Genomic DNA, 15144 nt, shown 5'->3' with positions numbered 1-15144 from the left:
AGAATAACTAAGGAAAGATGAGCATGTGAAGTGGAGTGACTAGGAGAAAAGGTGGTGAAGGCTCAGGAGTGCTTGTGTTAGTGTTACTCTATGTGCAGCCACTCCCTTCCTTAGCTCCCCTTATATTGTTCAGTATTAGTGCACTGTTAGTGGAACAACCCCCTTCCTTTCATGTCATTACAAAAATGACATTAGATATGATATACAAAGTGTTATATCTGGTTGTCTTCAGAAGTCATGAAAATGTTATATGAATACAGTACAATGTTTAAAATGTCATTATCAATTGTGTTTGGAGAGTCTGTCATATGCTTGGTTCTACTGACTATATAGAGGTTTAAGAGGGATAAAAGAGTTTCTTCATTGAAGAGAACTTAAAACCTAAAAGTAGATCCTCCAGAAATCCTCCCTGTTTCTCTTTGTTGAACTACTCATTTTTTAGGCCTCGGCTTAGACGTACTTTCTCCAAGAACCCTGCTCTGGTATCAAGATGGGTTAGGAAGAAATCCCATGTGTTTCCCAAGTACCCTGTACTTGACCATCACTACACTAATCACAATACCCCATGATTAACCAGAGGTATCTCTGTAAAAGGTAAATCTGATTTGGGTTGCCCCTAGCCTCCGCCCACCTCCCAGGCACTGCGACATACTTCTCTTGACCCTGGGTCTCTGAGCTCTAGCCCCAACGGCCTTCATTGAGTTCCTTGAATGTGAATATGCTCTTTTCTACCACAGGGCCTAAGTTCTCACTGCCTGCCTTCATTCCTCCATTCTCAGCTTAATTTTATGAGGGAAATCATCTCTGAACCTTAACTACCTTCACTCCAACTCCAACTAGGTCATATCCCGTATTATATTCCCTTGTAGCATCATGTACTTCTATTTATAATTACATGGTGATTATATGATTACTATCTCTAACAGAAGAATATAGGCTCTGTGAGGGTAGGGACCATGTCTGATTTGGTCACCACTATATCCCCCAGCATAATATCTAGCACATAGTAAGTATCACATATTTGTTAAATGAATTTTAAAAATTGTTAAATGAATGAATGAATGTTTACCGATCCATATCTCTATTAGACTGTAAGTTCTGTGAGGGCAGAAGCTACATGTACTTTTTACATGTAGTAGCATGGTTCTTAACACATAGTCATAGTTTTTAATGATCTTCTAAGTAAAAAAGTAAATGAAGAAATTTGAATAAATAAATGATGAAAAAGCAAACAGGAGAAAAGAATTAACATTTTCTAAGTGCTTATTAAGCGACAGACACTGATCATTTCCATACATTTAATAACCACCCTTTAAAAGAGATTTTAATATCTCTGTTACAGTAGAGGAAGGTAGGCCTTAGAAAGATTAAGTAATATACTACATTTAATAGAGTTTAATCTCAAATCTCGCTGCCTCTAAAGACTGTTCTTTTCAAAAATTAAGAAGAAAAATTTCTCTAAATAAAGATAATTACCTGTACCACAGAAACAGATGGGTGGAGTTCATTGCACTCTGCTTTGTTTTTACAACTGCTAGCCCAGATGGAATAGGTCTAAAATAAAAAATATATGCATCAGTTCACAAAAATATATATGCCTTAAAGAGGCAGCACTCAACTTTAAAAATAGTTTTCTTTATTTATAACATTATACTTCATTATGCTATTAAAAAAGCTTCAGTAAAAACTGTCCACAGGTTTGCTCATCACTCTTTTTGGTGTGCTCAAATACCAGAAAGTAGAGAGAGGGGAGCATAAGTCTGTGATTTTCTGGAAATACTGATCATAAGGCAGTGATGGCTCTTCCTGTCAAACACCTTATATTTTTTCCCAAACTTATTACAACTTTTAAAATTCCTATTTCACTGAGATCTCAGTTATTCTTCATATTTAACATATATATATATTTATATTCTCTTTAGAATTTATGTTCAATTAAAAAATAAGGAGAAAAAGAATTTCAAAAGTAAAGATTTTATTTATTAAAAACAAATGATTAAACTCCTATCTCTTAGAAGTTAATTTCCTGTACCATGGATTTTGGAAGTTTAGAAAATTACATTTTGAAACTTACCAAGAAAGAAACTACTGAAATAAATAATAGAAAATTTGAAACTTTGTTTGAAAAAAGAGGTTCACCCTTTCCTTCAGAGAGTACTTGGCGCTTCTGTAAAGCCAGATAAATGAAAGCAAATAACATTCCATGAAAGACTACCTAAAAAATAAGGAGAGAAAACCTGTTTTAAACAGCTACTTTTCAACAAATAGCAAATGTAATTGGTAAAGGAGAACAATATGTATAAAAGTATGTAGGTAAAAAGCTTAAAGGTCCAAAGTTTCTATGAAGAGCTTAAACTTCAAGAAATGAAGTCAACGACTGTTGGAAACAATTTGTAATAGACAAGCAAACATCTCTTGCAATGACACAAGATAAGCTGGTTTACTCCAAGCAGTCTCAGCAGCAAGTGAAGAAATAAAGACAATTTATATATCTGGAGAAAACCATAATTCGAAAAGATACATGCACCCCAACGTTCATTGCAGCATTATTTACAATAGCCAGGACATGGAAGCAACCATCAATGGGTGAATGGATAACAAGATGTGGTACATATATACTGTGGAATATTACTCAGCCATAAAAAAAGAACAAAATAATGCCATTTGCAGCAACATAGATGGACCTAGAGATTGTCACACTGAGTGAACTAAGTCAGACAGAGAAAGACAAATATCATATGATATCACTTATACATGGAATCTAAAAAAATGATACAAATGAACTTATTTACAAAACAGAAATAGAGTCACAGATATAGAAAACAAATTTATGGTTGCCATGGGGGAAGAGGGGGAGGGATAAATTGGGAGATTGGGATTGACATATATACACTACTATATATAAAATAGATAACTGGTACTTCCCTGGTGGTGCAGTGGTTAAGAATCCACCTGCCAATGCAGGGGACATGGGTTCGAGCCCTGGTCCGGGAAGATCCCACATGCCATGGGGCAACTAAGCCCATGTGCCACAACTACTGAGCTTGTGCTCTAGAGCCCACGAGCCACAACTACTGAGCCCACACGCCACAACTACTGAAGCCCACGTGCCTAGAGCCTGTGCTCCTTAGCAAGAGAAGCCTCCGCAATGAGAAGCCTGCACACCACAACAAAGAGTAGCCCCCACTCGCCACAACTAGAGAAAGCCTGCATGCAGCAATGAAGACCCAACGCAGCCAAAAATAAAATAAATTAATTTAAAAAAAAATAAAATAAAATTGATAACTAATAAGAACCTACTGTATAGCACAGGGAACTCTACTCAGTACTCTGTAATGACCTATATGGGAAAAGAATCTAAAAAAGAGTGGATATATGTATATGTATAACTGATTCACTTTGCTGTACAGCAGAAACTAACACAACATTGTAAACCAACTATACTTCAATAAAAATTAATTAAAAGATAAAAATAATGATAAAAACTATTCTGAAGACACATGATAAAATTTAAATGTACTCAACCAAGATAAAATATATTTTATATTGGTACTTCCAAGCAAATAAAACAGTAACACTACCAAGAGCATACTTTTAAAAAGCAGTATATGCACATAAGAATGAAAAAAAAAAAGGTGGATTAGAAAGCACAATAGCTTTCTTTTCTTTTTTTAAATTAATTAATTAATTAATTTTTGGCCACATTGGGTCTTCATTGCAACGCGCAGGCTTTCTCTAGTTGCGGCGAGTGGGGGCTACTCTTCATTGCGGTGCACGGGCTTCTCATTGTGGTGGCTTCTCGTTGCAGACCACGGGCTCCAGGCACACGGGCTTCAGTAGTTGTGGCACACAGGCCTAGTTGCTCCGTGGCATGTGGGATCTTCCCAGACCAGGGATCGAACCCATGTCCCCTGCACTGGCAGGCGGATTCTTAACCACTGCACTACCAGGGAAGTCCCAGCTTTCCTTTTTAAATAAACACTTAACATGAGCTATCATAGTAGACTGCTCTAATGAGAAAGTTGAGAATTTAAAATTATTTTATGGCAAGGCTTTAACAAAACTTTTTATTCACATATGGTTTTGAAATGCAATGTTCAATTAGAAAAATAAAGAGAAAAAGAATTTTAAAAATAAATATTTTATTTATTAAGAATAACTGGAAAGTGCATAGGTATTAGAAACCAGGAATGGCACAGAAAAGGCACTAAGAAAATATTTGTTGAATGAAAAAAGGGAAGAGTAAAAAATGGAAGTTAAAGGGAAAGAGTGAAGAGGGGTAATTAATATTTATTCAGTGTCTATTATTTTCCAAATACTGTGCTAGATGTTTTACATTTTCTTGGCCAATTAAATCCTAACCAGCCTTCAAGATAAAATTCATGGAATAATCCATGACACTGCTCTCTTTTCTTTGCACACTTCTATTACAGAATCCATACTGCAGAGTTTAGCACTAATTATAAGTAGTAATCCAGAGTTTTTTTGTTTTTGTTTTTTTTTAGTAATCCAGAGTTTTAAACTAGATTATAAGGTTTAGAAGCCTGGTGGTATGTCTTCTTTCTCTAAAATATATCCCTCATAACAACAACATCTAGAGCATATATTGGAGCTTAATAAGTATTGTGTTGAACGGCTGAAGTATATATATGAGAGATCATCTCTAAATCAATATTATGACTCAAATAAAGGTCACTTTATAGATAACATTTTTATAGTATTTTCCTACTGATATATGTACACATGCATACCCTTTCTCCACTATAAAAACAGGGGAGGGCTGGATTGCTTTGATTTACCAAATCAACATGTTTCCTCATGCCAAAACTAAATAAAAATAGATTAAAATTTTCCAAATAATTTTTAAAAGTATAATTTGAAATAGCAAAAGATCACAAGGTAAATACATACGTAACGGTCTAACCTCCATCTGAACCACCATTCATATACATTGCCTTTCAGTTCGAAACACTTGGACAATGGCCAAAGAGAAAAGATCTTCTCAAATGCACCCTGAGAAGAGGAATCCAGAAAATAAATTAAGATGGTACAAGTGAATACTTGCCTTGCAATTCTATTATAAACTGTCATTTTCTAAAGTTAAGATTATATAAGGGTCATACACAATTTTAAAATCCTACTTAAATATTTCATTTGAAAATGTCATTTCATTTGAAATTCATTTGAAAATAAATATATTCTACTAAAGGCTAATAAAGATGATTTAAAACATTTTTGTTAACTTACTTTCACTGCATATGAAAGGCTACTGAGACTGCAAAATAAAACAAACAAACAAACAAACAAAATCCAAGCTGGTAATTGGAAAATTATTCCATTTAAGGTTTTTAATCTAGTATACAAAAGAGCTAATATTTACTGATCAAAACACAAAAATACAAAATACTTCAGCCAACACAGTATGAATAACCTAAAGGATGATGGTTAAAGTTATAGTTTTTCTTTATCTAAATGTCCTTAATAATCTATAATGAACCATTTGAGTTAAAAAAATCCTCTGAATTAGTCACCTTACTCAATCAACCATACCCAAATTCCATTACTAGCCTTTGAAACAAAGTTTACAATTTTACTCTGGTCGAGTTAGTGAATGTACCCCCTTATTAATCTGACAGCCTGGAAAATCTGGGAATGAAGGGGCAGAAGTCTTGGGTACATTCCTGCACATTAATGAAGTCTTTCAAAAAAGAGAACAAAACCCTCAATTTCCAGACTAAAGAATGAAGACAAACTCTATTAAGGAAACTCCATTATTAGACATAATGCCATAGGATAAAAAAATGTGTAACATCACAATTTTTAAAAAGGCTAATAAAAATCAAAGCAAAATATGAAAATAGTATTATATTTTAGGTAATACCAAATCTTTAGGTCAGAAGAACTTTATTATTTTAACAAAATGCAATATTCTCCATTTAACTGCAGAATTTAAAATGCTAATAGCTTATAAAAATAGGTTCTATCAAAGCCTTTGCCTCAGAAAATTAAAGATGATTATTACCAAGACTTGCAATGTAAGGTATATACCTATTATATCATATTTCTATATTTTATCTATATATATTAGAGATACATGGCACTGTAGATCATATATCACATATATGATGTATTTATAATTAAAAAATTTATTTCTCATTAAAAATTTATTTTTTGTATGATTAATAAGCAAGTATTTAATGAGCACCCATTTTGTGAAAGACACTGGGCTATGTACTTTTTTTTCTTGTCCAGTGGTCAATACTGTTCCAAAGCTGGGGAAATCTTCTTAATTCTTTCTATTGAACTGCTGGTCTGTGCTCCTTTCTCTCCCTCAGATGAACCAGGGAGTGTTGGGAATTTTAATGAATAATTATCAAGTAATGTGGCAGTTACCTGGCTATTTCTTTATACATTTGCCTATTGCTTCCTTATTATTTTATATATTTCCTGCAAAAAACCTTGGAAGTCAGGCAGAAATAAATATGCTTTATTTCTAAGTATAAAAATAAGTAGGAAAGCCTATAAAACAAACAAAAAAACCCAGCTTTATAGGACTACACACACACACACACACACACACACAAACACACACACACACAATGCTTATATGGCATTTTTACCTGGCACAGCCAGATACAAGACAGAGAGTGTTGGAGATGGGAGTAAACTACAGAGTATGTCACAACTATAGGCATTCAAATTAAAATATTTTGTTATAAATATCATGCTGACCAAATAATATGTCTGTCTGATGGACTGACCAGCAGGTAGCAATTTGCCATCCTGCTAAAATAGCTGAGAAAATCTCAACCATCATAATAGGGGGATAAAAGGGTAGAGATAAGAAAATGACCAAAAGTTTTATTAAGTTAAACGTACTACATATATACAAACCCCTTTGCTCTGAAGCTGGTTTTATTAACAGCCAAAATTTTACTCTATGCCGTTATGGAAAAATCAAGCTACATTTCGGTGCCACGAATAATGCACAAACCAAGTTGCAAATTCTGTCAAGAGAATTTTGATCTTCACTTAGAGTAGTGTCTTATAAGAGGCATTCAATAAAAGTTTGATTGATCAAAGTCAACTAAAATGGATTTTGAACAATTGCCAGAGGAAGAGCTTTAAATTGCTCTTAAAACAAAAACAGTGGTAACAAAAGTAGATAGGTCTCAAAAGAACCACACTGAGTAGTCAGCTACAGAGTGACACTTTTATTACAGTCATTAAAAAATGAGGCTTAAAATGAGGCTGACTCTTCTCTCATACTTTAATAGATTTGAACTTTACAATAAAATAGAACAAAATATAAACCAAAAAGACTATACAAACCTGAGAATATGCCAAAAAACATATACATAACAGCAAGAAGGCTAGTTTCAACAGTAAGCCAAAATGCCAGAAACAATTTCCTAAGAGAGAAAATGTTTAATTTACTAAGAAATGTAAACTTACATTAGAAAACACATTAAATACTCTCTATTTAACATATTAATACCCTGCATAGCTCTTAAAAATAATTTAAGGCTGCCTACAGGATACAAAAAATATATCTAAGTAGTATAAATTACAAGTAGGACACAAAGGAAGAAAAGGTGGAGGGTCCTTACTAGGAATGAGGCTACAACATTAATCTGATACCCCATATACCTGCTATTTATCCACTACAAATATAATTTGAAAATACCTCCTAGATTCAATTATACTATTCATTATTGAAAGTTACAACAAAATTTGGAACAATAGGTTCAATGTAACTCTAACAAACACTCACATTTAATATAACTTAGGTAATACTGCTTAAACATTACAGTTCTAAGGAGAGAGCTTAAGAACTCCCTAGTGGACTAATTTAACCATAAGATGTATTTTAACATATGCATATTTTAAATTATGTGTTCACAGTTTATACATACTGATTATCATTTTATTAATATGCTGGGTTTGTGTTGAGGAATGAAACTACAGAGCCTGTCCAAAGACACAAATGGACATTATTGAACCCTTTCCTGAAGAATTATTTGATATTATAATAGAAGTCAACAGAAAATATTTTTTGATATACAATATTTGGTTGAAAGAGTTAAGTTAAATACATTATTAAAGATAAAAAATTTTCTTTTTCCAAAAAAGGGAGGCTTTTATTTTAATGACATGATCTTGAGGGGAAAAAGCATTAAGATAAACGACTGTGACCTCACTCCGAACATTATCAGACCTGGCTATGTGAAATTTGAAGATGACACCTTCTTAGGGCACTTAGGTTTCCTTAAACGAAAAACAGGTTTATAATAACTGCTTAAAGGGTTGTCTAGAATATAAACTATATTAGTGATTTTTAAGCTTGTTTGACATAATGTTTACTCAAAATCTCAATATATATAAGAAATCAGATTGCCAAGATTGAAGCAGGATGTATGGCCCTGGAGCCCTGTTTGGCTTTCCTGTCTTCTGGCTCTCTCCATTCTGACTCCATACAAGATAGTTTGAAAACGGTTGCACTAGTAGATATGTAAAATGGCTTTGAAAATTTAACTTTAAAAAAAGAGAAAACACATACAATATAAATGCAAACTATTGTTCTGCACTGTTATACTACTTGAACTACTTAACTGTAAAATTTTAAAAACATAATTTAAGAACGAAATGTCAAAATGTCAATGCTACACATAAATTTAAACTGTCAACATGTCTCAATAAAAATAATAGCCGTTAGCAACTGAAAAGGAACTTACATTGAAAGAATATATTCATTAACATTAGTAAGAGAGTATATTTACCGTTTGCTTTTTTTTGGATTATCTGTGGCCACAGTGCTAAAGTAACATATATGACCATGAACCATACAGTGACCAAGGGGACAAAGTAATAGAATTGATAAGGCCGATCCATTACTATACATAACACCACTACCAGGAAATTGAGACGAAATAAGACCTATTAAAAAGGAGGAGAAAATGGTTTTCATTCCAGGTATGCAAGAAAAGCAGACAGATTCTGACAGAGTATAAATGTTTATTTAAGACTAAAATAATAACTGTACAAGTATGTTTTACTAATCCCTAAAATCACATTTATTTTAAAATCATTGTAAAGAGTTGAATATAAAATATTTATGCATCATTATATTAACTGAATCCCAGCAAAGCACCAACCTGAGCTGTCCTCTGGCTACAACTGCCATCTTGTTAAATGCAGCAAAAGAATTATAAACCTCCTTCCTAGAGCTACAGGTCATAAACAGAGATTAGATTACCTCAACAAAAGGGTGTCCATTTCATCTCTGTTTGATGCTGATTTACCTCATTTGGTATTAAATTGAACATTTTAATAGATACAAGATAATATTACTCAAATTAAAAACTGTCTTTGAAAATCAAAAGTATCTTTGGGACTTTTGTAACAGTCATTTTAGACAGTGTGATGTCAAAGAACACAGAATTTGAGCAGATTAATATTAGAGCTTTATCACTTACAGTGTGACCTTAGGTAAATTATTTAACCTCTCTGAGCCTCAGTGTCCTTGTCTGTAAACATAAAGATCACAACTCAGGGTTGTAATGAAGGGTAAATAAAATAATGTTTACAAACTTCCTAGCACAAGGTAGAAACAAAAAATATTAATCCTCTTCTTAGAGAGAGAAAACATAGCATGTTATAACAATCCCATGTAACTGTACATTTCTACAAAACTAAAGTGAATCAGCAATGTTCTCCCTTTTGCTTTTATTATACATTCATCTAAATTCTATTTTTTCATCCCTCAGTAATAAATTATTTATCTTGATTATTAACCATAGAACATGGAAATAACAAAACTTTAAAGTGCTATTTCATAAATTCAAATTATCCATGGCCTTAAAATAGACAACATATTTATAGTTTCTCAACAGTTAGGCACAAAAGCATGTTGAAATGAAAGAAAACAAATAACAGTGCATTCCTACCTGACATACTCTATGGATTCCAAAGTCTCCTTTGATCCAAAAGTATGAGAAATGCCCATACCCTGTCTGAAATAGATACGCAGCAACCAGAACCCGAATGTGCATGTACACAGGCAAAAACTGTTGACAAAAATAAACAGGTGAAATACATGCTGACACTAACTATACCTAAATTATCATAACCAGTAAATTTAACCAAGATAGTGGAGCATCATTATCATTCAGCATTAGCTCAATGAAAAGATTTATTCTCAAAAATTAAGCCTTGTACCAGGGGTTAAAAAAAGTAGACTTTGGAATCAGAGACCTAGATTCAAATTCTGGTTCTGCCACTTATTAGCTATGTGACTTGAAACTTAAATTTGAGTTTCTAAACTGCAAAATGAGACTATCTTCTCCTTCCTCAAACGGTCTTGTGAGGAATGAATGAGTTAATAAATGTGAGGCGCTTTGTACATTTCATCCAATTTGAATTAAATATATGATATCCATAATTATTAATCACCATATATATGCTGAATACAAGGTCACTCTGGAGTTCACATTTTCTCAATAAGATAAAAAACAAAACAAAGGGCTTCCCTGGTGGCACAGTTGTTAAGAATCTGCCTGCCAATGCAGGGGACGTGGGTTCAAGCCCTGGTCGGGGAAGATCCCACATGCCCCGGAGCAACTAAACCTGTGCGCCACAACTACTGAGCCTGCGCTCTAGAGCCTGCAAGCCACAACTACTGGGCCCACAAGCCACAACTACTGAAGTCCGCATGCCTAGAGCCCGTGCTCTGCAACAAGAGAAGCCACCGCAATGAAAAGCCCGCACACCACAACGAAGAGTAGCCCCCGCTCGCCACAACTAGAGAAAGCCCACGCGCAGCAACAAAGACCCAGTGCAGCCAAAAAAAACCCCCCCAAAAACCCCCCAAATCCTACAATTTTGGCCCCCCTAAATATACACAATTTAGACTTGTAAATAAAATTGTCACATCACTATTTAAAATATTTGATTATTTAGCAAAAATTACATTTAAAAAACATATGCAAACATAATTCAGAAATATTATTTCCCTTCTAATCTTATTTTATAAAACAATTTTATTTTACACTCCTGTATCAATGTTTCATCTTTACCATGAGTTTTCAGAGCATCACATCTTCACTTCTGTCTAAGGTGAAAGAAATATAACATATTTCTAATCTCTATTTTATGGGAGTCACTGGAAATATTATTTCATTTACAAGTCCTAACTCTCTTAACCTTAGAACACTGTCAGGTGTTCTCCCCATCACCTATTAGTCCTTTAGGTGTATAGTCACGATCTCTAAAACACAGGTAGTGTACTGTTTTTTAAAATGATCTTTAAAAGGCTTGTTTAGTGACATCTAACCTATGTAATTATAAGGCCATTCTTTTAGGAATAATTACTAAATCTATGTACACATTTTTTTGGCTTCTATTTTATAGACTCATCTGATCACCTCTGTAATTATCCAGCATTAACACTGGTTAGGGCCATTTTAGTTTAACATGTCTTCCCCAAGTGATATTTTGTAGGATAAAATAAGATAATTGAGCAGACACCTTAAACAGATTTTATAAGGCCTCGAACATATGCATCTTTTGTATATATCCTTGAATGCATCCTTGAACACATCTTTTTCTTTTCTGAGGGATAACATTTTTTTCTGGAAGGAAAACCCCCCTGAATTATAATGTCATAAATTCTTCAACATAGTCTCCACTCTAGCCAAACTGTTAGATTCTCTGTCTCCTAAACTGGTCTTTCTTGTACTTTCCTGTCACCTCTCCTTTGTTTACCTGTTCTTTCTACCCTGGAATGTTCTCCTAACCACATTTTGTTTATACAAATCCTATTCTTCTTTAGAGCCCTGGTCAAATTTTCCAATCTTTTACTCTCAGATGAAAGTCATTTCTCCTTCTTTTGAGTTCCTTTAGCACCAACAATCTATATATTAGAGTTTATATTTATTGCTTTTCATCATTAGTTCTTTTTAAATGTCGTATCATTAGATCAGGAATTTTCAATGAAGGTGTAACATATTAGAATCACTGGGATGAAGGTGGGAATACAGTATTGAAATAGCCTCAAAACTTATCTAACCTAAACCTGTATCTTTACCTCATTCTTGAATGCACTCTAAAATATTCCCTTCAAGTATTTGAGCACTTTTTAATAGCAGAAAACACACAAATTCCCAAGGCAATCCATTCCATTTTCAGATGGTCATTAATTGCTATAAAGTTCCTTTCCATGAAAAGTTGAAATCAAACTCTATGTAAAAGCTACCAAATTAAGCTCTCTAGGGCAGTGCTGTGTGATGAAAATAAAATGTGAGCCACATGGTAAATTTTTAATGTGGCTGCCAGACACTTAAACAGTTAAAAGAAATAAGTGAAATTAATTTTAATAAACATTTTATTTAATTCAATATATCCAAAATACTATCATTCCAACATATACCATGATATTTCATATTTTTTCATACTAAGCTTTTGAACTTTGTATGCATTTATCATAATTAATCATACTTAATCTGATATATATTTCACATTTACAGCACATCTCAATTCCGACTAGCTACATTTCAAGTGCTCAATGGCCACGTGTGGCTAGTGGCCACCAAGATGGACAGTCTAACTCTAGAGCCATATGCACGCACTTAATCACTTTTACATCTGATAGTTCTATGAGTATTTGAAAACAGATGTCAAACCGAGGCTAACCATTCCCAATTACTTCAACCATTCTCCATAACACATGCTTTCGAATCCCCTCAAGACTGGGTCTAGGCCTACAATGTTTAGACTTGGTTATATTTAAACAGTAAATACAACCATTTAAATTGAATTAAACACTATCACAACAATTTGCCAAGTTTCTACCAATGTTGGATTATTACAAATTTCATGTAATACTTCTCCCAACTTTTTAAGATATTTTAAACCAACAGAAAAGTTGCAAGAATAGTACAACGAACAACTATTTACCATGCTGAACTATTCAAAAGTATTTGTAGACCATGTGACATCATCCCTAAATATTTTAGCAAGTATCGCCTAAGAAAGAATAGTTTCTTGTAAGAAAAGTTTCTTACATAGTTTCTTATATTATAATACCCATGAAATTTAATATAAATATAATAGTATCTACCGTACAATCCATATATGAGTTTCCTTGATTGTCCCAGTGATATCCATTATGATTAAAAAAATTTTTTTTTGATTTAGGAACATTGAACCAAGAATCACACATTGCATTTAGTTTTCATTCCTCTTTAGTCTCCTTTAATTCGAACTGTTTTCCTTTTTGTCTTTCAGGAGTCAAGTATTACTTACAACAAAATTTTAGTATTAAAAGTGTATTGAGAATCCTATTTCATTAAATTAATAGGCTGACTGCTGGTTCTCTTCTTTTTCTAGCCCCACAAATTTTCCCTTAAGACCTTTTATTCAGGTCCCTGAGTTTGGAAGTTATTTACAGACTCTCAAAGGAGAAAAAGCCACAGTGGAACACAAAATCATCTACTGTATATACCTAACTTGCTGCACTCTCTGTATTTCATTCACAATATTTTATCCATATCAGATATAAGTTATGTTTAAAAGAATGTTTACACCAACAGTTGCAATCTGCCAGACCATCTGGATTATTTTAATAACTCTCTGTAATTTTTGACATAGTTTCTATTTTACTATAAAAACATGGCACAACTAAAGTCTGACACATTTTACTCAAAATAAAAAGCATTAAGGTTAGGTAATTAAAATAATCATGACCATTAAAAAGCTTTTAATGAGGGTAATCCCACAAATATCCAAGAATCAAGTCCCCAAATACATTATAACCCATGCTAATAATGCTTTGCCAGTGTAGATACAAGTAATTTTTAACCACAAAATTCTATATAAATGAACAGGGATATGTTAATTAATCATAACAACTGATCTGTTAATGAAAAGTATGTCCTTCCAGAATATAGATGTTTTTAAATTGTAACTTAGAATGTATTGGGATATAGTCTAAGATGTATTAGAATGCTAGCTTGGCAAATAATTATAATAGAATGCCAAATTGCTTTCATCCTTTGATGATCCAAATCCTTTCTGGAATCAATGAATTGAAGAACTGAATCTGCCATTAATTCTTTCTATCTGATATATATATATATTTTTACACAGTACTATTACCCTTTATATGTCAGCAATTAATTATGTCTTAAGTGGCATTTTCTTAAAACAAAACCCTCTCCCCACCCCACTCAAATTAAACTAATCTTTCTTCATATGTCAGAGATATTTCTATGATTCAATATTCATCTTTACTTTTTAGAAAATTTGCTAAATTTATCCTACAAATTCTGAACTGGGCTTATGAACTAATTCTTACTATCTTCATCTCTCCTTGCTTTGGATCTCTTTTATTGTCTTGGTTCTTCCACAGTTACTTGAATTCACTAGGTCCCCTTCAGCTGCAGTGTCACAGGAGTTTTACTGCTGTCACAAATATACATATCATAGCCATACAATTTCAGTAAAAATTATACTTCTTCCTCTGCCTTTTGCCCTTCAAACAAGCCATCCATAAAATCACCAGTAATTTTTGAAAATAATAAAGAGACTTAATGAAGAATAACATTAGTATTTCTAATTGTTAGAGATACCTGAAAAACCCTAGTATTATTTATCTTCTTAAATGCTGCAATGGAAATTTCAAAATACTCCTTTCTGGGCAACACTCCCCTATTATCTCAACTTAACATTGACTCAGTGTTAAATGGAATCACTGATTCTATGTTAAGTTACTGTTTACAGACGTGTGCTTTATATAAGCAAATAAAGCAATAAAAACCAGTTCAGTAGTTCCCAAATTATGAAAGAATTTGTTAAATTTTTAAAACATATTTTATAGAAATCAGTTTGTACCTTCCCTATAAAAACTTGTGTGAAAGTGGTTATTAGATACCTAGGTTTACTCTTAAAAGCTTGTTTTAAATGTATGTTAACTGTAATGTTACAATTCTGAACACATTTTTTTCTACCCCTACCAAATCCAAGATGTCCCCACATCATGAGAATCCTAAGTCTAAACGATATAAAAAGACACCTACGAATAAGGGAAAAATGATTTTGTCCAGGTACAGAGGGCACTAGGTGAGCAAAGGAAGGGTCTTCCATCTC

The 15144-nt window shown here is 33.1% G+C and overlaps 1 protein-coding gene across 4 annotated transcripts in view; it reads right to left on the bottom strand.

The window, feature by feature from the left end:
- The window catches only part of CASD1 (CAS1 domain containing 1), a 69205-nt gene that overhangs the window by 18534 nt on the left and 35527 nt on the right, over nt 1–15144 (bottom strand). For all 4 annotated transcript variants that reach the window (XM_057550404.1, XM_057550406.1, XM_057550405.1 and 1 more), the window contains 6 exons: nt 9948–10067; nt 8781–8937; nt 7333–7412; nt 4912–5013; nt 2075–2215; nt 1477–1554 (listed from right to left, as the gene is read on the bottom strand). In XM_057550404.1, coding sequence (XP_057406387.1) covers nt 1477–1554; nt 2075–2215; nt 4912–5013; nt 7333–7412; nt 8781–8937; nt 9948–10067 — 678 coding nt within the window. The remainder of the gene's footprint in view (nt 1–1476; nt 1555–2074; nt 2216–4911; nt 5014–7332; nt 7413–8780; nt 8938–9947; nt 10068–15144) is intronic.

The sequence above is a fragment of the Balaenoptera acutorostrata genome, chromosome 7 (assembly GCF_949987535.1).
Source record: "Balaenoptera acutorostrata chromosome 7, mBalAcu1.1, whole genome shotgun sequence".
In the NCBI taxonomy this organism is placed as follows: domain Eukaryota; kingdom Metazoa; phylum Chordata; class Mammalia; order Artiodactyla; family Balaenopteridae; genus Balaenoptera; species Balaenoptera acutorostrata.
This window is presented reverse-complemented; position numbering and strand designations above follow the sequence as displayed.